General features: G+C 45.0%; 3 protein-coding genes across 3 annotated transcripts; 2 read left to right on the forward strand and 1 right to left on the reverse strand.

Annotated features, from left to right (window-relative positions):
* Window positions 1–4335: 4335 nt before the first annotated feature.
* On the reverse strand, window positions 4336–7434 carry LOC119356932 (rust resistance kinase Lr10-like). Its single transcript, XM_037623919.1, has 3 exons — window positions 5917–7434; window positions 5657–5832; window positions 4336–5566 (listed from the first exon to the last, which is right to left on the reverse strand). The coding sequence occupies exons 1-3, from the start codon at window positions 6618–6620 to the stop codon at window positions 4734–4736; spliced, it is 1713 nt and encodes a 570-aa protein (XP_037479816.1). The 5' UTR covers window positions 6621–7434; the 3' UTR covers window positions 4336–4733.
* Window positions 7151–15793, forward strand: LOC119356931 (rust resistance kinase Lr10-like). Its single transcript, XM_037623918.1, has 4 exons — window positions 7151–7872; window positions 8097–8212; window positions 14556–14579; window positions 14757–15793. The coding sequence occupies exons 1-4, from the start codon at window positions 7151–7153 to the stop codon at window positions 15791–15793; spliced, it is 1899 nt and encodes a 632-aa protein (XP_037479815.1).
* Window positions 15794–21964: 6171 nt separating this feature from the next.
* Window positions 21965–23511, forward strand: LOC119352252 (3-oxoacyl-[acyl-carrier-protein] reductase FabG-like). The gene is made up of 3 exons (XM_037618947.1): window positions 21965–22295; window positions 22822–23051; window positions 23161–23511. The coding sequence occupies exons 1-3, from the start codon at window positions 21965–21967 to the stop codon at window positions 23437–23439; spliced, it is 840 nt and encodes a 279-aa protein (XP_037474844.1). The 3' UTR covers window positions 23440–23511.
* Window positions 23512–24085: the final 574 nt, after the last annotated feature.

Raw genomic sequence — 24085 nt, forward strand, 5'->3', positions numbered from 1 at the left:
TGTTCAACAATTTTAATACTTATTCCACATTTTCAAATACGTGTTCAACATTTTTCAAATTCTCATTCAATATGTTTAATACTTATTCAACATTTTTGAAATACTTTTTCAACATTTTTTATATACATGTTCAACATTTTTTAAATACTTGTTCAACATTTTTCATATACATTTTCAATATTTCTTTCTACCCATTTAACATTCTCGAATGCATTTTTAACATTTTTTTAAAACATTATGCAAACTATAGTTTTTTTATATATATGTTTATAATTTTTGGAAGTGTAAAACAAAGAAAAAAAGAAATGAAAAACGAAACAAAGAATGCAAAAGAAAAACAGAAAAAATGAGGATGTGCCCTCCAGCGCACCTGGCCTGGCCCATATAGAGCTGCCCTGACGCGAGGGTTTCGCGAGGTAAAGCGGGACATAGAGGCCCCGAAACCAGCGCCCGCGCGCGCCTAGCTACGTAAGCCAGCCCAAGAACGAGCCGACGAGCTCGCGCACGACGCGCACTTCCCCGGCTTTCCTTGCTCGATCGTTTCATTTACTGAAAAGAAAAAAATGTTCGATCGTTTCGTATAATTGGCAGTGGTAGACCAGTCAACCATAGACCATTGTCTTTTCAGATTTGTTTTAGAAATTTCAGAAAAGATAATTCAAAAATAAAATGTTCATGGGTTCTAAAAAAATTCACTGATTTTAAAAAAAAGGTTTACCAAACTTAGAAAAAAAATCACGAATTTCAAAAAAGTTCACTGATTTTTAAAAATTGCTCATGAATTTTAAAAAAATCATCAATTAAAAAAAAGTTTCCTTTCAAGAAAAAAGTTCACGAATTTCTTTAGCAAAAAATAGGTTCATGAATTTTAAAAAAGGGACAAAGAAAAAAGAACGATGAAAGAAGAAGAAGAAATGGCAAAACAAACCACTATGTAAGCACACGAGGTTAGTTGGTCGGGTGGTTATGGTGTGTGCGCTCTGTACCAAATGGTCTATATTCGGCGCTACAAGATTTGGCCGGTTAAATTTGATGGATTATGGATGGGCCTAGGCCCATATAAAACAATAATCCCTAGTTAATCTTTAAGGCCCATGCATGTGTACGGCAAGTGGTGGGAAGTGTGAAAAGTTTAGTACCATACTGCTACAGTAAGAAGAGTGATACCTCTTTATAAGGGTTGCTCCATCACTTGCTATTGGGAGCTTGAAAATAGGAGTTGTACACGCACGCTCCTCCTACTCCGTCGTCCGCCTCGCCTCGTCAAAAGTGTGCGCACCGCGGGTTGCGGGAATGAACCGAGCCAGTGGAGTGAACCCTAACTCAGTTCACTCACTCCCTCTCGTACAACCCTAGCCGTCATCTACTGTTCCTCTCTCTATGCTGCTTTCGGCGATCCCATCCCGACGACCGCGTGCACGGTTGGTCGGGAGAGTAGGTGCCTCCGGAACCCTGTCGTTCAAGATCACGGTTTTTGGGGAGCGTCTTGACGCGACTGCTCCCGCTCCGTCCCCTTCACCGACCGCTTCTGCTTCCACTACTTCCCCTGCATCGAGTCCATGGCTGACGGCGAAGCCACCAAGAAGAAGGCCTCGGCCGATGCTGAGGCTGCTGCTGCCGCCGTCGCGTTGGCCTGGCCAATCGGAGGGTATGACTCGTTCATCCCCTATTTGCTCGTTCATATGCTAACCGTATATATGTTGTTCATAGATGTTTCGGTTCTATGTACTGTATGTACTCACATGTTTAGGTATTGGTATGAAATGCATAATGTATTTGCCATGCTTAATGTTTACTCGTGGATTAGATTAGTCGGAAAAATGCTAATATTTCCAACAGAATTCAGGAGGGAGGAGAGAATTTAGGAAGGTTACGTAAGTTGGTTACGAGTAGGTATACACTGCTTGATGAGGGCAGCAACTAGTGGAATGGATATTTAGGGAATCAATGAAAACCAATTACTTGGCAATAGAACCACATACATGTAAACCAAGATTGTGTACGCAGTGGCGGAGGCAAGATTGCTGAAATCATAATACGAGGGGGAGTGGCTATAGAAAAAAAACAAAAAAAATAATATTTGTTCATTTGCTTTCAACAAGCACTTTCAGATTCTTGGGGTGGGCCTTGGCCACGGCTGGCCACCCCTGCATGTGGTATGTTCGGACTTTGGAGTATTGTTAAGATGAATTACCCTGCCCTGTCAAGATGGGGATTTATGTGCCTAGACCCTAGGAAGAATGCTTTGCTTCAGTAATATTTACCCTGCAAAACCTAATACTACTACATACTCCTTCCGTCTGAAAATACTTGTGGTAGAAATGGATACAAATGGATGTATGTAGAACTAAAATACATCTAGATACATCCATTTTTCGGACAAGTATTTCCGGCGTATTATTTAATTATATCCATGACGTTCATGTGTTGTTTTCTTGGACTGCGTCGCAGAAGAGAAATTTACACGCGTTGCTGTTGACGGTGGCATGCAACAGAAAGTCTAATCAACCGAGGATGGGGGAAGGCTGTTTAAATATGCTTTGTGATATGTAAAACATGATAATGAAGAAACTGTGGCTCTTTTGGTTGGCTGGTACTGGTAGTACTAGTGCTTCCTTTGGCTGGGTCGTACTAGTACCTTCTCTCGTTCACCAAGTTATGTATCCCTGATAAGGTTCTGTTCTTACTCTCTCCGTCCGAAAAAACTTATCACAAGCTTGTCTCTCGAACGGATGTATCTACCACTAACTTGATGTTAGATACATCCATTTGAGGGACAAGCTTTTTTGAACGGAGGGAATACCTTGCAGCAATCTGAGTGCTTGGCTGGACATGTTTTTGGCCCTCATGTTTGTGGTACCGTGATGTGAATGTTCTGCATTGTAGTTCAGGCTCTGCTGACGCTTTTTGGTTGTAAAGCTGCAGTTTTTGTTTGACTGTATGATGAGTTGTTTCTCCCTGATGTATTGGGCGCAGTAGCTTATTATTCATAAAAAATAACCACAGTACGACTGTAATCAAATTGTTTTTTTAAGAAAAAATAGGGAGGTGATCCCCCGTTCGATTAGCTCGGAATGAAACCATGAGTATCTCAAACAAGGTTCAAAAACCTAAAGGTAAAGGCAAACTGAAAGCTGCCACACAGATAGTTCAAGCAGTTAAAAGAAAGAAATAGCACACGCAGGCGCCAAAAGATGAAAACGGCTGGTAAAGACCAAAATTTAGCTGTGAAGAGAAGGGCTTCACAGGCGAGCAGCAAGTCTCCAGGACCGATGTTGATTTGTTGGGAACTGTGAGAATAATCCCTCACTCTCACCAATTGCAAAGAAAGAATCACCCAGTTTTTTATTGTCCTTAGAATATTCCCTATCACCTGGTTCACAGACATCCAAATAGTGTTATTAAAGATCACGGAATTTCTGAATTTCCAAATACACCACAAAGTTGTTGCACAGCAGGCTGTATTTAAAGCTGAATTCTACTTATTAGAGACCCAAAACCTAGCAACTGAAAGGTAATCAGTACCAGTGAAATATACTAAAGTCTTCACTGATTACCATCCAAATAACTAGAGACAACACACTCAAACATCAAATGGTTTATCATTTCGTCTTGAGAGCAGAAAACACAAACTAAAAGTTTGATTATGTGTCTCTTCTTGAGGTCATCTCTGATCATGAGCTTATTATGAGCAAGTAGCCAGAGAAAGGTACGAGTATTAGGAGCAACATTCAACATTCGAAAAAGTTTTAGGAGCAACATTTAAGCACCAAACAGGAGGTGTCTAAACAGGTTGCACTCCTCTAAAACTGATGAAATAGCTATTACAGCTTTGGCTTCTCTCATAACACCACCAAACAGGAACTTGTTCTCACAAAATGTGCAGGCTTTGAGAACTCAACAGCGACGAATCAGGATCAATGCATGAAAGCTCACTGATCCATTATGCGCTTGCAAATGTCGCTCGTGTAGAGCCGTATCAATAAGCGTCGGCAGATCCTCAGGCCCATGGATTTCACACACCAAAAAAACTAGATAATGTACAATCAGATTTCAACTTTCAAGCAGGTCACTGACAAACAGCCTTACTTCTGATCTAAATATCCCATGGAGAGTGTAAGTTGTTTTCATATTCATAATGTGCCATGAAGAAAGATCATGTGGTCGACATCATCAGATTTTTTTTTTCATTTGGCGTCATCGGGTCCTCGCCAACAGCTCACTGTATACTGCATACATTTTTTTCTTTGATATTCTCTGCTGTACCTTTTTCTTCAGATTTTTTCATAACATCTCACACCTAAGGTTGGAGGTCAAATGAAACTTTACACTCGATATGATTGATTTTTGGATAACATTCAAAAGAAGCACGGTAGATAATTCACATTCTTTTACTCCCAAGACAACCATTACCGTAACTTTTCACAAGTTCATCGCCTCTAGTAATAATACATGACACTGAACATAGACAAAATTTCAGTCATCCTCCTCTGAAATGGCAGTCAGCCCAGAGCAGAAATCTTAAGACTCCGCTACAGGGGTCTGCCCATCGTCACAGAAGAATGGCCTCGAAGGCAACTGCAGGCCATCCACACCTCCTTCAAGCATCTCTATGACTTCGCTCATCGGCGGCCGATCGTGAGACTGAATCTGGATGCAGCAAAGCCCAACAACACAAAGTTTCCTCTCCAACTCATGCATCTCAGCACGCATCTCACCCAGTTCCTGTTTGCTTAGCCGGTCATACACCCACGACGGGTAGAATGTCTGGCTTGAGTTCGCCGTGCCCGGGTCAGCATTCCTCCCCCTCCGGCCATCTCCAGCAGCAGCATCCCGAAGCTGTAAACGTCAGATTTGGTCGATATGACGCCGAAGCTCCGGGATATCATTTCAGGAGCTATGTACCCAATGGTTCCCCGTAGGGCGCTCAACGGCACAAAACTGTTGTCCCTTGGGTACAGCTTGGCAAGGCCGAAATCGGCAACCTTTGGGACGAAATTGCTGTCAAGAAGGATGTTGTGCGGCTTGATGTCAAAGTGCAGAATCTGCATGTCGCATCCTTGATGCAGGTAGTTGATCCCCCTGGCAATGCCCAAGGCGATTTCATTAAGCTTGTCCCAGGAGAAACTCCTCTCAGCCGAGAAGATGTACTTGTCCAGAGAACCATGGGGCATATACTCGTAGGCTAGCACCCTCCTCATTTCCTCCGAGCAGAACCCGACTAGACGCACCACATTGACGTGGTGGATCCTCCCGATGGTGGAGACCTCACTGATGAAATCTTCTCCATCGCAGCTGGATTTACCATCTAGCATCTTGATGGCCACATAGACATTGCCTGGGAGCAGAACGCCCTTGTACACCGAGCCATAGCCTCCCTGGCCCAGCTTGTCTCTGAAATGGCTTGTTACTGCGACAATATCTGTGTAGGCGTACCTTGTCGGGCCGATCATTTGCTGCATCCGTAGGAACTTCTCGACCGCATCAATTGTGATCCTCGTTTTCCAGTATTTGTGAGCTATGAAGAACAATACCACCAGGGGAGCAACCACGAACCTGCATAGTACTGCACATATAGAACAATTTTACGTGAGATCGCCAAGAAATTACACTTGTAGCTTGTATATGTAATAGTCCTCTATATGTATCGACGTACCAGCAATCAACTTCAATATCGACGTAGAGTATAGTACTGCAACCTGTAGTGTGCCGAGATGTTCATTGGAAGAAACTGTTGTTCTAAATGCGCAATGCAATACTTCAAAATCGAGTGCCAAAATGATCACAGCCGAACGCGCAACGAGATACACCACTGAATACCCAGGGCCTAGGCTGCAGACATTGGAGAAAACGTGGAAAAGTAAGGAATGTATGTATTTTCCAAAACAGAAGCACAGTGTATAGATATAAACTCACACAAAGCGATCCTTTATGCACCCCTTGAAGCCCTCCAAAGTCCTTTGATATCTGAAAGGAAACCTAACGGCAAATCCTCTCCTCATGGATTCTACCAGAATTTCATGACTTGCATTATCGTATCGCATGCTCCGACCACCCAAAGCAGCCATGGCCAAGTACCCGCAAGAAGGCTCAAGGTCCCCAACAGAAATATAGTCAATCAACACATAGACAAAAGAATACCTCGTGTTCAGGCAAGTGACCGGTATGTAGTCACTATTGTTCGTGACCACCCGCGAACAATTCACAAAGCTAGCCCACGTAACGAAAAAAGGGTCAAATATGATGGAGCCGTCGGACTGCTGGAGGCCATGTAGATAAGGGCGTTGATCCCAGCGAGGAAGAGGGCAGCTACTGCTCATGTCCAAGTTGGCGTCCACGACCCAGAAGGAAGAATACTTGTAGTCAATCTCAGTGACAAAGTATGTCCCTGTGTTGATCTGAATTGTAGCATTGCTATCGGTGCAGGTAAGCTCGTATGACGGAGAACCACACCACCATGGATCGCCTTGCAGGCGGAAAGGGTACTGGACGTCTTGGAGATGACCGCAATAGAAAGGAGAGCAGGTATACCTGCTATTATCAGTAATATCATGTCGCCCCTGAACATCCACGGCAAGAACTGCGACCATGAAATGCACCAGGAACCACCATGGAGGCATCGATGATAGTCAACTGTTTATCTCTTGTTCTGGCTTTGTTGCGTGCTTTTTTCTCATGTTTAATGGACTGTAAGGAAACAAGGGTGAAAACAAATACGACATATACAAGGGATGATGGAATAAAAGAATCTGTAGAATGACCCGGTCAGAGATGGTTAACATCCACATCACTGCTGCCATATGTCATCATAAAGAGGATGTTGCGATATGTATATGATCCTTGTTAACTCCTCCTGGTTAGTATAATCAGGGAGGGATGCTGGTATATGCTTCTGTGACTTGGCAAGGAGGTTGATACATGTCAGTGTCAGGTCTTGGATTCTACTGTAGTGATGCAGTCTACAAAGCTTGATCTACAACGATGCAGTCACCTAGCTACTACAAAACAACATACAGGAGGTTTGCACCGATCCACGAACGGAGGAAGTTCTTACTCAGGCAAGCACAACTTAGACTACTGACTTTCTTATGTCTTTGTAATTACAATACCTGGCTTACCTTCATCCATCTCGTAGTGCAGAAGCAGAAAAATGAGTATATTCCTTGTCACAGCCCTGGTGGTCTGCCTTGTCAGCCATGGAACCGACATGACCACAGCTTCAGCAGCTTGGGATGACCAAGATTTCTTCAGAAACTGTCCGCCATCCCGGTGCAGCAAAGATGGACCCGAGATCCGGTTCCCACTCCGGCTTGATTCCAGCAATACACCATCATCCTGCGGTGCAACATGTGCGAAGCTAGCATGCTCAGGCCAGTCCACTATCATGCTTCACCCACTTCTTGGCCCATGCAATGTCAACTCCATAAATTACACCGGTGCCCTCCTCAACATCACCCCGCTTACCTCCGCGTGCACAATGATTCAGAATCTCATCTCAATAAGTTCACCACCGGCTGCTGACCACCACTGTACTTCACACTACAGCAGAACTGGAATGCTTGTAGGCTGCTCAAGGGAGTTCACGCCAAGCGGAATTACTCAGTATCCTGTCTATGATGACAGAGGTGCTTACTATGCTTCTGCCTCAGCTGCTGATACTATCGCTGGCCCAATCTCCTGCCTTAGCAACAAAACCCACTACTCGTATTTGGTGGCAACTGATGCATTCATGTATGATCTTCCATTGGACTGCAAGGTCATATCAGATGCCGCCCTCCCGATATTTGGCACAGGATATTATGGCTCCAAGCACGATGTTGAAGAAGGAGCCCTCCAATTTTATGACATAGCAGTCGACTGGAGTGAAGAGAGGCGTGATTCTGGACCATGGTTCAGCCGAACCTATGGTCGACGCCGTATGATTCAACATCCTGCTACATGTGGATCCACGTCACGCATTGTTTAATATGCAAACAGCTCCCATCATGCATTTTTTAATCAATCATGCACGGATCCTTATGAAAAGTGTCCAGAGATCAATGGTGTCGAGCGTAGGTTCGGCAGAACCATAGTTCCGTATAACATTTTCGCTGGAGTGAACAGGAGCCGTTATCCATTCCCTCTGAGTGCCAAAAATGCGAACAGAACAGGCAGCGCTGCGCATTCAGCTCACAAAGGAACGAAACATTCTGCTTGTCTCAACCACATAAAGGTATCATTAATTTCTAACATCGAGAAAACCCATGCCATCCTATATTATCCTGTTAACTCCCAGTTTTGTAGTTTAAAATCATTGAGAATTTCCTATTTAGTGTACTCATATACTGATGTGCGATATTTCCATGAGTTTTGTTGTCAAATTATTTTGCATACCAGTAGAACAAACATCTGGGTAGCAAAAAGATTATAAGCTTGTGTAAATAAATTCTCATCTGAATCCTCTGAAATTTAAGAAACAAAATGGGGTCAAGTATTTTGATGCCAGAGACGTACCACTAAACATTGGAGAGAAACTTCGAGTGTTCCAAAAGTAGAAAAAAAAATCTAAGCAACTCTACCAAATACAGCATGACAATTATGGTAATGACCTGGGTTTATTTGATCAATTAATGGACGACCATGTCTCACGCGTAACAGTATACTAATATAACTTTTAGCATTTACATGATAGACAGACAAAAACACATTTGAGATAAACACAAGCAATCTCTCAACTGTAATACAGTAACTTCAGAATTCCTAGAACGTATTCCAAGAACTTCAGGTTTCTATGGTTGCTATTGGACGTGAGCCAACATTTTACAGCCATGTTTGTTTCTAATTCCCCCCTGTACCAACTGCATTCCTAAAGTTTTTCGCTTACCAAGACAATCGGGTTGCAACGATTTAGGCCAAACCAAATCCAAAATACATGCTAGTACCTCATCGTAGTTATCTTACTAAATTCCGCTAAAAATATGCATTGCTCTCAGGATTGTTCTGGCGAGGTGACATGCCAAATAACTGCATATGACAAAAAGCATTGACTCATGTCAGTAAACCCAAAACATGTATAGTTAGGCAGCTTGAATCCATCACCATCCATTCACTTCCAGGCATTATTATACGGGAAAATGAAGTACCAGAGCCTGATGCTGCATGAGCTGTACTAATATTGATGTAAATGTACTACTGTGCAAAAATAAATAGATCTGTATGGTGAAGAATATAAGATGGATACATATCACACAGAACAGAATAGCTTAAAGAACCACCTGGCTAGGAGAAATATAAGAAGCGAAAACAAGAAATGCATATGCATGATATGCCTGCAGAAAGTTTACCTGGGATCATGTGCGTCGCCATTGTGACATATGGTTGCCAGTAACAGTGCACGGTATATCAGATGGGTTTTGGGGGCATACAAGGGAGTTGGCCATGACAGGTTGAAGACATACAAGAAGGAATTTTCAAAAATAAGAGGTTGTTTCGACGGGTGATGGGGGCAAGATATGTGAGATTGTGACTGTGAGGTGGGATAAAACCCTTAATCCAACCAAGTTACCGAGCAGGGCCTACCCTTATGATTCTCAATCTTTCCCTAATCTTTACCTACTAATAAACCAGCTATTGCTTCTGGTCGTCCGTCGTGGTTGTTTTGTAGAAAACACCCTATAGTTCCCTGAAATCAACCCGCACTACAGGTTTTAGTAAGTCAAGAAACGTTTCGAATTTACATAAAGCCCCTTGAGTTTTCTTTTGAAGCAGAGGGGGGCGGGTCGTGTGTTGCTGCCTGCTGGATTGAGGGGAGAAGAAGCACGCGATGTGGCTCTCCTCGGGAGTTCGGAGCGAGAGCTCGTGGACGACGAGCGCGGGGTGCGGCGGCGTACGGGCGTCGCGGGCCCGCAATGGGCTTGGCGGTCCTCGGGGTGCAGAGGATGGACATGGCCATCAGCAGGGCAGTGGCGGCCGAAGGAGGAGGGGCAAAGAGAGCAGCAGAAGGCGGACGTAGGGCTCGCTTGGCGCACGGGAGGCCGTGAAAGGGGTGGAGCTCGCCGGTCGCGTACGGACGCAGGGGCAGCCATGGGCTGCAGCGACCGGGCGCACAAGGTGAAGGCGTCACAACAGCTGCTGTTGCAGGAGACAGTAAGGGGCCCAGCGGAGGACACGGGGAGGGGAGGCAGAATTTGGCAACCGCGGCGGCCAGCAGCAGCGGTGGCGCTATGGCCATCCGGTGAGAAGAGGGTGGGCGCGGCAGCAGCGCACGACCCGTGCGAGAGGAGGGCGGTGGGCCACGACGGGATCAGGAAGGGGCGGAGCTCGGGCATAGCAGGAGGGCGGAGGAGAAGGTCGGGCGAGGTGGCACAAAGGCGAGCAAGCGGCAGGGGTCGAGGAGGAAGGAGGCCAAGGCGGCGGCGCTCCTGTGGCCGGCCGGCTGCAGAGGATCGGGAACCTCTCCCGATCGAGAATAGGATGGAGGTGGGGTTCGAGCAGGTGAGGCTGTGCGTGATGCGTGGGGTCGAGCGAGCGCTCACGAGAGGGGAGGCAGAAGGGGAGGGACCATGGCGACGGCGAGGAGTGTTGCTGCTGCAGATCAGCTCACGTTGAAGGTTGTTGCTGCTTCGTGGATGTGTGGACGCGCTCGGGCGCGTGGATCTAATCCAGCTCCCACGCACTTGTGAAGAGGGGCTGCGCTGGGCGTCGGCCGCATCGCGTGAGCTACACACGCGTCCCCTTGGTCCCACACCACCGCCTAGGCCTACCTCATCTTCTGGTCCGGTAGTTTCTTATCCACATGCGATCTCTCCTTATAGATTCATGCGCCCGTGGTTCCAAGCTTGCTGCACAACTGAGGAATTAACAACATTTGCTTAGCCATTTGAAAATACAAAAGCTCAGGTTTTATGCCCGGTACTGAATGTTTTAACCACCCATGCTGAATAAAATACTTCCGCCTTTTCTAAATATAAGTTTCTAAAGATTCCAGTATGACTATATACCGAGCAAAATGGGTCAATCTACACTCTAAAATACATCTATATACATTCATATGTAGTCCATATTAAAATTTATAAAAAAACTTATATTTAGGAACGGAGAGAATAGTACCTAGGCACTGAATTAAAATGGGTTGGTAGCATATCATCAACGAGAACAGACCAAGGTAGAGACCGATCACACATTTACGTACCCTTTTTTCCTTTTTTTCCTCCCTACATCCGGATAGTTCCTAGAGCTGGCCATAGAGATATCATGGTTGTGTCAACTATAACTAAAATGGGATTAAGGCTATGCATAATAATATATTTGTAACTCCCTTGGGATTAAAATATGCACTAACATATTGAATTGCTCCCGCCTAATCTATACCTACTAATAAAAGAAATAGATATTCTTGATGCGTCATGCTATTTTGTAGGAAACGCCGTCAAGTTTTTGATAATAAATCTGTAGTACATATTAATCGATTTTTAAAATATTCATAGCCTTTTAACCCTAACTCTAAATTTAACATGTTATATATGAAATTTGATTACAAAAATATGTAGAATCTGAATACGATATTATATTTAACTGTTATCATCCTATGCCGAAAGGGAGACGTCTTAAGATTGACAACATTCAGACGTGTTGTGATGGTATGAACACTGAGAGCCAGCGTCGACAAGAGTGGGAAGAAGGATAAATAGAAACACAAATGGGATGCCATGTGTTGAAATAAAGGACATGGACCTACGAATTCATGGTTATTAGATTAGTGAGTGTTTTTTCATCTGTTGCAACGCACGAGCTCATTTGCATTGTATGCCGAGGGGGAGACGTCTTAAGATTGACAACATTCAAACGTGTTGTATTGATGTCAACATTGAGGCCAGCGTCGACGAGAGTGAAAAGAAAGATAAATAGAAACACAGATGAAATGCCATGTGTTGACATAAATGATATGGACCTACTAAAGTTTGGACTCATGGTTATTAGATCGGGAAGTATTTTTTTTTTCACCTGTTGTAACGCACGGGCTCATTTGCTCGATTGTTTCTATCGTTCGTCATCGAGCTTTTTGCAAAAAAGTCCCTACTGTGTTTTTATTCAACCCGCAGTCCTCGTCATAAGTCAACTCGAACCGGTACAAAGGAAAAAAAATAACCCAGCCCGCCTCCGCCTCGCGGCGCTCTACCCCGCCCCACTGCACGCCGTCGGCCGCCCCGCTGGCCGCTTCCTGCCTCCCACCCAGAAACGGCGACAGGCGTTTGCCAACGGACGGATCTAGGCGTAGGAGGGTTAGAGAGGCGCTCGGAAGGCCAATGAGGCTGGGGGCGTCGGATCCAGAGTTCGGGGTGGCGCCATGGTTGCTCGGTGAGCTCCTGCCAGGAAACATGGCGGGGCGAGATTTAAAGGGAGATAGGAGAGAGAAGGGGAAGGGAGTAGCGACGGAGTCTGCTGCTCACCGGCGAGGGCGACATGTGGGGAATATAGACGTTCCGTCCAGTCCGACTGACGAAGGATTAGGGGAGGGGCGGGCTGTGGAGACTTCGGGGTGGCTGGTGGAGATGCTGGCCTTGCCGGAAGGCCGGAGGAGGCGACTGGTGGCGGCTCGACATGGCTACACTACACGGGAGCGGAGGCAAGAATTTAGTAGCCAGTCCGTGTGGATGCAGATGAGATCCAGCCGTGATGAGGGGGTGGGGTCTCATTTGACCCGCGCCCGATCCACTCTGGGGCGTAGCATCCGAGGACGCACCTCGCAGCGCCGGCTCGCATCGCGACTCTCCGAGGTCGGGTCGCCGGCCGGCTGACATTGCTTTGCGGCTGTCGGAAGCAACGGGCCGGCCTGCATGAGGAAAGGAAACGGGAGGCAGATAGTTGTCACGGCCGCCGTGTGCAAGTCAGCTAGCCCATTGGCGGCGTTGCCGAAGCCCGCGTTGACGGCCACCAGCGCCTCCCCGTCCCCCTCAGCCGATGCGGGCAACAACCCAGGAACAACCCACCGACGCCACCACAGGTCGTAGCGGTGCGCGACTCCAAAGCAACTGTCCCTGCCTTCCCTCCTCAGCTACCAGCCTACCAACACTACTCTAGCACCGCTGCAACGCCGCTCTTGCTCCTGGGTTGTGATGATGGAGCGAGGCAGCCGATGTGCCGGACTCTACAGACAGGGGAAAAGCAGAGATGTGGTGTTCCGCTGTGTGGTGTGGTGCCGAGAGAGATACAGATGGGGCAGAGATGTGGTGTTGGGGAGATAACGTGTACGACTTTGTCAGCGGAGAGTTGATAAACTGGGGATGGACGTGTATGACGCGTGGAGCCACCAGCACAGCAAGACTGGTTTCTTCTAGCAATCTCTTTTTGTGGATACTTCTAGCAATCGGCCTCTCGAAAAAAGTTTGGGTGATAACGTGTGCACGCATGTCGACAGATAAATGTTTTCCTGTTTTTAGTTACAGTTGATTTAGTTTGGATCCCGCACAGACAGAAAATATCCCCAATTCCATCATGCACGCGTGCACGCATGTACTTGTTCTCCGACATTCACACGTTGCCCGATTTGGTGCTAAATATTTTCGTTATTAGGTTGGATACTTATGTTTGTCTCCCTCACAAATTCATACTGACTGAATATCTGGATACGAAAATAGGAAGATAACAAAATATTTTTATATAGCATACACGTCGAACGAAAATAAATTCTAAACTTCTGTAGCAATAAATATCAACTTGAACTTCAAGCCAAAATACATGATTCTAATGCTTATGTGCAGTGTAATTAACAAAAAAATTGAGTTTATGATGCAAAATCTAATCAATTTATTTCTTAATTAACACATTCTAGAAAACTCTCACGAGGGCAAAATAATGCGCATGAGAAAAAGCAAAGTTATGCAAATATGCAGTCAAAGCAAAAAAAAGCTAGAATAGATCAAATTATGTCTACATGTGAATTGAGACGCAACAGACTAGGCAAAGACTTAGTCCTACATATATCGCAACAAAATAGCAACTTAAAACATCTATATGACGAGGACTTCACGGTCAGCACACATGATAGAAGCATACATGTTTTGACGTTAGACATATACCGCGTTTTTGTTGTCTGATGATGTCACTAAATCAAAATAAGTATTATGTGTGTTTTATTATCGGTATGGTAATCTAAAGATAGAGTTGTTCACCCGATTAGTTAACTAGGATTCATGTCCCATGTTCCGAACTAGCGCCCCAAAGAATCCTATTGTCAATTGAACTATCATTTTTGTCATCATCAAACTTATCCTTTACCTTGCCAGCCTAATTGGGATAATTGGCATTTGCTTCGCAACGAAGCAAGTCAACTTATTTTTCTCCCGTTGCAACGCATGGGCATGTTTACTAGTTGACCCTAAAGACTCAATCTGTTACCAGAGTTGGTAACGGAAAAAAAACTCTGATCCTCACCCCATCCTCTCCCACACCCACTGGCCAGTGGCCATATATCAATGTTGGATCTAACTTTTATCGCTTGAGTTAATTAGTAGTTAATTTTCATTTTACGTACTAAACAAACAACCAAATCTTATTCGCATCTTTGATATTTGCAGGTTCGCGTGTAAAAATCATTGCAGGTACTACTCCTATCCAAACTTTTATCTTTACTAAAAAAAGATGAAATTGAAGTATATATCTGCTGCACATAAAGTAATTAGCTACCTATTCCCGCTCTTACATTCTCTCATCCCCATTACAATCGCTAAAGCGGCAATTTCCAACCCTAAGGAATATCCTGATTTCCATGTATTCAGCTACATCATCTTCGGCGGCATTTGTTGTTCTTCTGTTGATGGTGGTCCCTGCTCTTTATCTTCCGCTGAAGACAAGATACAATGAAGAGATACATTTGAAAGTCGAAATCTTTCTCAAGACATATGGTACATCAAAACCCACAAGGTACACTTCCTCCGAAATCAAGAAGATAACCAGACGATTCAAGGATAAATTAGGATGTGGTGGATTTGGGTGTGTGTACAAAGGTGAGCTACCAAATGGAGTTCCTGTGGCGATCAAGATGTTAGAGAAATCTAATGGAGAGGGGCAGGAATTCATCAACGAAGTTGCAACTATCGGGAGAATGCACCATACAAACATTGTCCGCCTCCTTGGCTTTCGCTCTGAAGGGACAAGAAGGGCTCTTATTTATGAATTCATGCCTAAGGATTCATTGGAAAAAAATATATTCTCGGGTAATTCTATTGTTTCCCGAGAACTCTCGGGTAATCCAGATAAAATGCTAGATATTGCTTTAGGCATTGCTAGAGGAATAGAATACTTGCATCAAGGATGCAATCAGCGCATCCTCCACTTGGACATCAAGCCTAACAACTACAGCTTTAATCCGAAGATCTCGGACTTCGGCCTTGCAAAGTTGTGTGCACGGGACCAAAGCATCATTACCTTGACTGCAGCAAGAGGCACTATGGGCTACATTGCAGCAGAACTATACTCTAGGAACTTTGGAGGGATATCGTACAAGTCAGATGTTTACAGTTTTGGCATGCTGGTGTTAGAAATGGTGAGTGGGAGGAGGAACACAGACCCAAGTATTGGGATCCAGAACCAGGTATATCTCCCAGAGTGGATCTATGAGAAAGTAATGACTGGAGAGGAATTGGTGCTTACTTTGGAAGTGACAGCAGAAGAGCAAGAAAAGACAAGACAGCTGGCTATTGTGGCACTTTGGTGTATTCAGTGGAACCCAAGAAACCGGCAATCGATGACAAAGGTGGTAAACATGTTATTGGGAAGTTTGCAGGATCTGCAGATGCCCCTTTGTCCCATCTGACAATCGCCGCACGCCATAACAAAAGATGAAGATCGTATCACCATAGTGTACTAGGCCTACATGCTTGAGGGATATATTTAATTCATGTACTCCCTCCATTTCTTTTTACTCCGCATACAAGATATGTTTGAAGTCAAACTACGCAAAGTTTGACCAAATTTATATTAAAAAATGTCAGCACCTACAATACTAAAGTTATATAGTGAAAATTAATTTCATGATGCATCTAATGATATTGATTCCAAATTGTGAATGTTGATATTTTTTTCCTTATAAAGTTGGTCAAACTTTACTAAATTTAACTTCAGAAAAAATTTATATGGAGACTGAAAAGAAATGGAGGGAGTTTTAAATGCTAAACTAGATTACATGGTAGTGCAATTGGTAGCAGTAGTATGTACAACTTGAAAGGTTCGTTGTTTAGTCAGCTTCCTGGTGCATCTTATGAGCCACTATATTGTGATAACTATGAAGTAGAAACATATGTAATTGGATTTGATTTGCAATGAAGTAGTTAAAGAATGAGGAACCTGGTAGTTATTGTTGTGAATTATCTTCTGCACTATTTTTTGATTCTGTAGTACACTAGGCATCCCAGTTCCTCATTCCGAATGCAATTAGGAAAAAAAACGAAAGATGAGGTTATGTATACCTAAGCAAGCCCAGATTGCGCGGAGGAGCTGAGCTAGCCAATGGGAGAGAGCATGGTGGTGACCGGCGGCGACGCTGCTGCCGTCGTTGGAATTAACCACCAGCGCCGCCACCAATGGTACCGCCCCCCAGGGAAGAAAGGAAGACAGAAGGGGAGGAATAAAGTAAAATAATCTAGCTAACATAAGATACCACGCGAGCGCCTCGCCGCACCCGCCGCGGCCGACTGGACGCGCCGCCACCGCCGGGGGCATGGCTTTTTTTTTCTTGAGACAGCCGGGGGCATGGATAAGGATGTCAACCGAACAGGCTCAACTACGCGGCCCATACAAAGTAAGTAGTAGTACAAAACGTTCATGACCCAGATCGACCAGCAGGGCCTGTCCACTTCCTAGTGCATGCAATACTCAAGGCCTTCAGATGGTAGTCATTTTTGCCCCTCAAAAAAAAGATGGTAGTCATGGTAGTCATTTTTTTTTGCGGGTAGATGGTAGTCATTTTGATATAAAAAAAAGGGTGATCCCTATTTCACTCAAATCGTTAGCCCCTTGCAACCACAAAGAAATGGTCACTCCCATCTTCTCACCAACCGTGGAGTTTTTACTTTTTTTTTTCATAAATTCGTTTATTCAGAATATTTTATCTCTTGAACCGTGCGTCCAAATCTTGAAGCGATTTCACCATTGTATTTCTCATATCAAGACCTTCAAGACTAGATTTCATGTCAATAGATTTCAACAAAAAATAAAAAAAATAAAAAAACATGTGAATGAAAAAAAAGAAAAAATACGCAAAAAACTAAGAAACAAAAAACCAAAAAGACCGGAAGCCAAAAATAATAATGGTTAAAAATAGAAGAAAAAACCCAGAGCACTGAAGCCCTTTTTTTCACTTCTTTTCGCTTTTCAAGAAACATAGTTGTGCTTCTTGCGGAAGCAACGATATGCCTCCACACCAGAAGCAAAGTAAATCTATGCTTCTTGTGGAAGCAAATATTTTTTGCTTTCTGAAAAGCACAAATGTGCTTCTTGCTGAAACAAATCACAGTTTCTACGTGGATGCACATATATTTTTCTTTCCGAGAAGCACATATGTGCTTCTTGCGGAAGCAAAAAGAAATCGTGATTTTTTTTCCAAACCTAGGGAAAATCCAAAAGCTAGAAAACTCAGAAAAAGCCCATCTAGAACCCGAAAGCGCATATAAAAAGTAAAAAAATCGAGAGAGTATGTGGCAGCAGCTAGACGCACCACTTGGCATGCTTTATGGGCACCAAAGGTGACCCCTGGAGGTCCCTGCAAGCGGTAACCTCGAGTTAGTTGCTCGCACATAGGTCGTTTCGCATACCCTCCCGCGCGCCTATATGGGCCGGCACATTTCGCTTTTGTCTCCCCACCAGTTTTTGGGAAGATTCTAGAACCTTCACTGAACTAGCTTTTTCTTGTTTCCTTTGTGTTTTCTTTTGGTTTTCCTTTCTTTTTATTTTTTATTTTTTTACCTTTCCATTTTATTTTTTCCCTTATTCAAACCCAAGAACTTATTTTAATTAAATTTTAAACTCGTGAACATTTTCAGATTCGTGAAGTTTTTATAAATCCATAAATGTTTTTTTCAAATTCAAATTATTTTTGAAAATCATGCAAAAAGAACATAAATTTAACGAACAATTTTTAAATTCCTTAACATTTTTTGCCATGTGTGAACATATATTTGAAATACAGGAACATTTTTTAAATTGTGCACGTTTTTTGAATTTTGAGAATATTTAAAAAAATCATGAACATTTTCTGAACTTGGATCATCTTTTGAAAGCATGCACTATTTTTTAATTTATAAACATTTTCGTATTTTTGCGAACATTTTTCAAAATCACAAACAGTTTTTGAATTCACGAAAATGGCGAGAATTGACATGCCCAGGATTTGTCATATTGCTGAAGGAACATTGTGATGCTACATCAACGTAAAATAATGACAATTGCTAACCCCAACATGATTTGCCATCCTGAAAAGTGTTCTCTCAAATTGTGTATTGCCGCCAACTCATAGTTCCCTAGAGGTGTGTGTGCATGAAAGCGAGCGCTTTGACATTCGTGCAGGGGATTTAGAGGGCGAAACTACTATGCGGACGACTTGGTGTGGACGAACTGTGGATGATGGAGGATCGAACGGTCATACCCAGTTGTCCACTACGCATGGATGGCATGATCTGCTGCATCGTGTAGAAATCGTCCAGATCCTATTGTGTGTGTAGCAGCGTTGTTTAGAGGGCCTCGGCTGCGCCTGCAAGTCACGAAATTTCTGACGTCATTAGAGCAATAGAAGATGCAGATGCAACAAAAAATAACTAACGTTTACATCTTTGAGGCCCAAAAATCCTTCTCCAACAGATGAGATGACGTAGATGCAAAAAGGATTTACATCTCCGTCTCCTAGAGATGTATAATACAATACCTCACGATGCAAATATACATCGCCAACCGCCAATTGCCGTTCCATTTGCTTCCCTCCCTTCTTCCTTCTACCCCACGTCGCACCACCGCCGCCGCTTCGCGCTAGATCCGGCACCACTGCCGCCCCAGGTGCCAGCTCCGACGTTCCTCCGCCTTCGGCCGCCGCTCCGCCGCCCGCCGCCACCAAATTCGGCCCTCATCCATCGCCTCCCCTCGACCAGCCCTCGGCCCTCGTGTCTCCGCCTGTCGCCGCCACTCGAGTCGCCTTGCCCCCCACCTTGTTGCCCGCCGCTGCCGCTTCTCTACCCACCTCCGCACGCCGTCGCTCCAACCTTGCCCGACCCCGCCTCCGCCCGACCTCGCCGCCCCCGCGTCGTCTACCCCGTCGCCGCCGCCTGACCTCACCGCCCCCGCGTCGTCCGCCCAGTCGCCGCCACTTCGCCGCACGCCATGCCGCCGAAGAAGCTTCCAAAGGGCAAAACAAGGTCCTTTGGCGAGCGAGCGAAGCCATTCGGCAACTTCAGCGTGGAGTTCTCCATCGGCCGACACTTCTTGCTCGACACCTACCCCACCGCCCACGAGGCCGCGCGTGCCTACAATGTGGCAGTGTGGCGTGCCGGAAGGCCGAAGACGCACCTCAACTTTCTGGAGATTGAGATCCGGGCGGATGCGGAGATGCTCGTGCCGCAGGGCATTCAGATGGAGGAGATACCGAAGAAGAAGGCGAAGAAGAGGCCGGTCATTATCGTTGGTCCCGGTGATAGTGACGAGGCGGCGATGGCGAGGTTCGCGCGGAAGAATCCGGAGTATGTTGAGGGCGAGCAGGGGTACTTCTGGAAAGCATTATGCCGAGCAAAAGAAGAAGAATATGGAGGACGAGGCCAGCCCCTTGACAAGTAAAAATAAATTGTAAATGGCCTCCGCACATGACAAATTCCGCGGCAACCTCCGCGCCAACACGAACGCCATCAAATCTAACACTGCCAATCTCAACGATCTGGCTGCATGGTGGCCAGATTTGGAGAAGCAAGTCTTCAAGATCGGCCTGGCTATCGATGCACTCCAACAGGAGCGCACATCATCTTCTGCACCACATGGCGAGGAAGGGCTCGGCCCGCACACTGCTCCTCTTCCCAGGACAACCTGTGGTCACCTCGACCCCGAAAATGGCGCAATCGGGCTTCCTCACGGGTCAAATGACCATGTCGATGATTTTCTTCATCAAGAAATCTCTGTGATGCTCAACCACTATCAAGTTTTTCGGCTATGAGGTTTTCTCTCCGTGGATTAATCTTTCGAAGAGACGCTGCTCTAATAACTTGTAAAATTTCACACGAAGTATCCAACCAACTCAGAAGGCGCGGGATGAATATTTATATCCGGAGCTATCCTGAGTGGGAAATGACCATTCAGGACATGACGTCCAGCCAATGGCCACCCAACACATAGCTAACGGTCGAATTTCAAACGCACCTGACAACTTTACTTGAGCAACAAGTAAAGTCGACTCATCATTCGAACAATTCTCTCTCAACCCAGAAGGTCATCATCTCTAGCTGACAAGTAAATGCCTTGAAAAACAAAGAGATTTCTCTCACATCTCACTTAGAATATGTTTCGGTGAAGCATCAGATAAACATAAGTTTCGAAAAACTTTGACCGCACTTAGTAGTACGGCGGTCATGTGACTCAAATAAGAGAAAAAGAACCACAAAAGAAAATGCCACGGCTTCTCTTCGTCTTCTTTCTTCTCCGCTGCAGCCAGCAGTCTCGGACCATGCTCTGTAGCAATTGCTTCGCATCGGCAATTTTTTGGGTTCACTTCCATCATGCAATATCTTCTATAGCAATCTTCTTGATTGCCTTAGCATTCTTCTGAGTTTGTAGCAAACTCCTCTAAACACCAGGGACCTAATCTCTCCGTGTGCACTAGCAAACACATTAGTCCCTCACTATTTCTGTCCAGCAGTCTCTAAAACTCTCAGGGAACTCAATGGCACCAACATGTGCAATACTGGTGATGGACTCCGGTTCTTCGAGCATGACATGGCTTGCAGGACCAGCCATCAGCATTGAGCATATCCTGACCCGGTGCATCTATATGCTTGGGAAGTTTGGCACAATGTTTGGGAACTACTCCGGGTTAATATGCAAGGGCCGCTACCAATGGACACAACCAGAGTGGTGGTTTAGGGAAAGCAGGAATTTCAAGACTGCAAATAGGAGAGGTTTCGACACGTTGATCACGGCCGGCGGTGACTTGGTCCCTTTGAAAGGAATGTAATGCAAGGGTATTCAGTAGGGTACAATACCAAAATGACACCGATGGAGCTATCTGTTCATGTGTTGCAAGAGGTGGCCTAGTGGAGGCAAGTGGGTGTTGGTGTTGGTGGTCTACAACGTTTTATGAGAGATTAGTCTAGATTGATGTTGGTGTAAGGCGATTGTTTCTGGTCTGTCCGAATGTTTGCATCCATGATAGACTTCTTGTAAGTATTGTTTTTTTCTTTTTATAAAAATATGATACGTCTTTGGCATATTTTTGAAGAAAATAGTTCTCAAAACAAAAAGGATGCTATCTGATAGAGCGCAGGTATCGGTGGCTAACATGTAACCTGGATTTTGGATCCGCTGCTGGTACACATCTGCATGGCTCTATGGCCAGTGCGCTAGTAATAATGCTCTGAATGGCTTGTTGTGATTTTTGAGCGGGTACGGAATCTGAATGACTTCGGTGGTCACTTCTGAATCTATATTCTTGAAAACTCTAATTATAGAGAGTACTCAATTATAGAAGTACGCAGCAGATTTGTTTTTGATTTAGCTCTTTTATTATTAAGAAGAAGGGATCGGGCTCGTCATCGACATCCACGTGGTACTCGCCCAGAAAGCCTAGTTGGAGCTGAGTCAGTCGAGCTTGTGTTCAACATGCGCGTTCAGCATTCGGAGGAGCCTTTACAGCGAAGAGCAAAAATGATTGATTTTGTAAGCAGAGTGGTCTAAGTGCCTAGCGAAACCAAGACGACCGGCAGTGCGTGGTAGGAAGCAGAATTTAGCAACCCGGCCATCGATGGCGTCGTCACGGCCGGAGACGGCGGGGGGAGCTCTATGGAGTAAGCTGCAGGGGCAGGTGGTGCTGGTGACGGGCGCCTCCTCCGGCATTGGCCGCGAGTTCTGCCTCGACCTGGCACGCGGGGGCTGCCGGGTCGTCGCCGCCGCTCGCCGCGCCGACCGTCTCTGCTCCCTCTGCGACGAGATCAACGCGGCCGCTGAAGCCCCCCTGGCGGTGGCCGTCGAGCTCGACGTCGCTGCCGGCGAGTCGTTCGTCGAGGCCGCGGTGCAGAAGGCGTGGGACGCCTTCGGCCGCGTCGATGTCTTGATCAACAACGCAGGTGTACGAGGTACATATTTTGCATGCTCTAGTGATCACCGATCAGTGCTTCTTTTCTAATCTTGCTCTCTTAAATTTACAATTGAAAACAACTTGGTCGTCATTTTGTTCGGGTTAATGCTTCTTCTTTGCATGCATGTTTGTACAAATATTCCAGCAAAAAATCACGCACATATACGCATGTTATGCAAGTCAAAATAAATTGTGTTCACAAATAAATTGTGAAATGAGGAGGTAAGAGGACCATGTTAAAACTGTACAAAGAACAATGAAATTCACGCAAGTACAAAAGGACGAGAAGATTTCAATCGGGTAGCTATTAATGTTTCCTAGAGTTTGCTAACATTGGAAACCCTTCCAAATTAGAACTCAACAGTATGCTTTTTGTAGTACAACATTTATATTATTCTAGTTAAATCCGTAATCAACATTTATATTAATACCCACTCCGAGGAAGTAAGTGTGTATGCCATGTCATCAAGCTCCGGGGGTGAAGGAAAAAAAGAACTTATAAGTATGTGCTTTGCGTAATTCAGGAGGTGTGCATTCGGCGTTGGATTGGCCGGAGGACGAGTGGGATAAACTCATGAAGACCAACCTTCGGGGAGTATGGCTCGTGGCCAAGCATGTGTGCAGACGCATGCGTGATGCCAAGCTCAAGGGTTCGGTGATAAACATTTCGTCTACTTCCGGTCTTGATGGTGGGATCACACATGGCTCCTTGGCATACTCAGCCTCCAAGTCTGCCGTGCACTCTGTCACAAAGGTACATAACTACATATATATACTGTACTAGCTTGAGCAATGAATATGTATTGTGTTGCTTTCCGATCATAATAATGCTGTAATAAGCATTTGAATATGATTTTTTGCAGCTAATGGCTTTGGAATTAGGAGCACATGGCATTAGGGTGAACACGATTGCGCCAGGAATCTTCAAGTCGGAGATAACTGCTCCCTTATTGCAAAAGAGGTGGCTGAACGATGTCGTGTCAAAGATTGTGCCACTTAAGAAAATTGGTACTCCTGATCCAGCGTTGACGTCGCTGGTTCGTTTCCTGATCCATGAAACTTCGTCGTATATAAGTGGCAACATATTTGTTGTAGACTCAGGCCTCGTCCTGCCTGGTGTCCCAATATTCTCTTCTCTGTAATTTGATTGCTCGACCTTCTCTCTACTGCCGGTTTGTGGTATTCCATCAATTATTGTCCTTTCTTTGTTATTATACCATTCGCTAATCCGACATATGTATCATGCAAGCGTACGTGCTTGCTTAAAATAAGGTTGATGTTTTCCGTTGTCTGGATGATGTCGCTCTCGTCGTGATCATGCATGTGTTTTAAGTGCAGAGTGCGAAAGAAACATAATCATTAGTCAACCAGCGTCATTACAATCTTGTTCACAAAGAGTGTCAATCTCATCAGGAACACACTCCAACCACACAGCAGTTTTGGACAGCGAACAGCCCGTCATATATAGCAAGAGCATGGCTAGCTTTATTCTGCACGTGTTTGATGAAGGTCATTTATCATGCTGGCGGGTCTGCCCAGTTTTGTGCATCCGTAATGTCATTAGGGTATTGCGTTGTTGCAGATGCCGGATGTAATTGGTATCTTCGTGATATTAATATATTTTCTTTATCGAGAATCATGCTGGTGGGCCAGCCCAGTTTTGTTATTTCCTTTCGGGGGACTTGCTGGAGCTAGGAGCAGTTTCGTCGCGCTTTTTTATTTTATTTTTATCCTTGTAGCTCCGAACTTTATGGTTTTCATTAATAAAAATCGGAAGGGTGTGAAGCC

Source organism: Triticum dicoccoides, chromosome 2A, assembly GCF_002162155.2.
Source record: "Triticum dicoccoides isolate Atlit2015 ecotype Zavitan chromosome 2A, WEW_v2.0, whole genome shotgun sequence".
NCBI lineage: Eukaryota > Viridiplantae > Streptophyta > Magnoliopsida > Poales > Poaceae > Triticum > Triticum dicoccoides.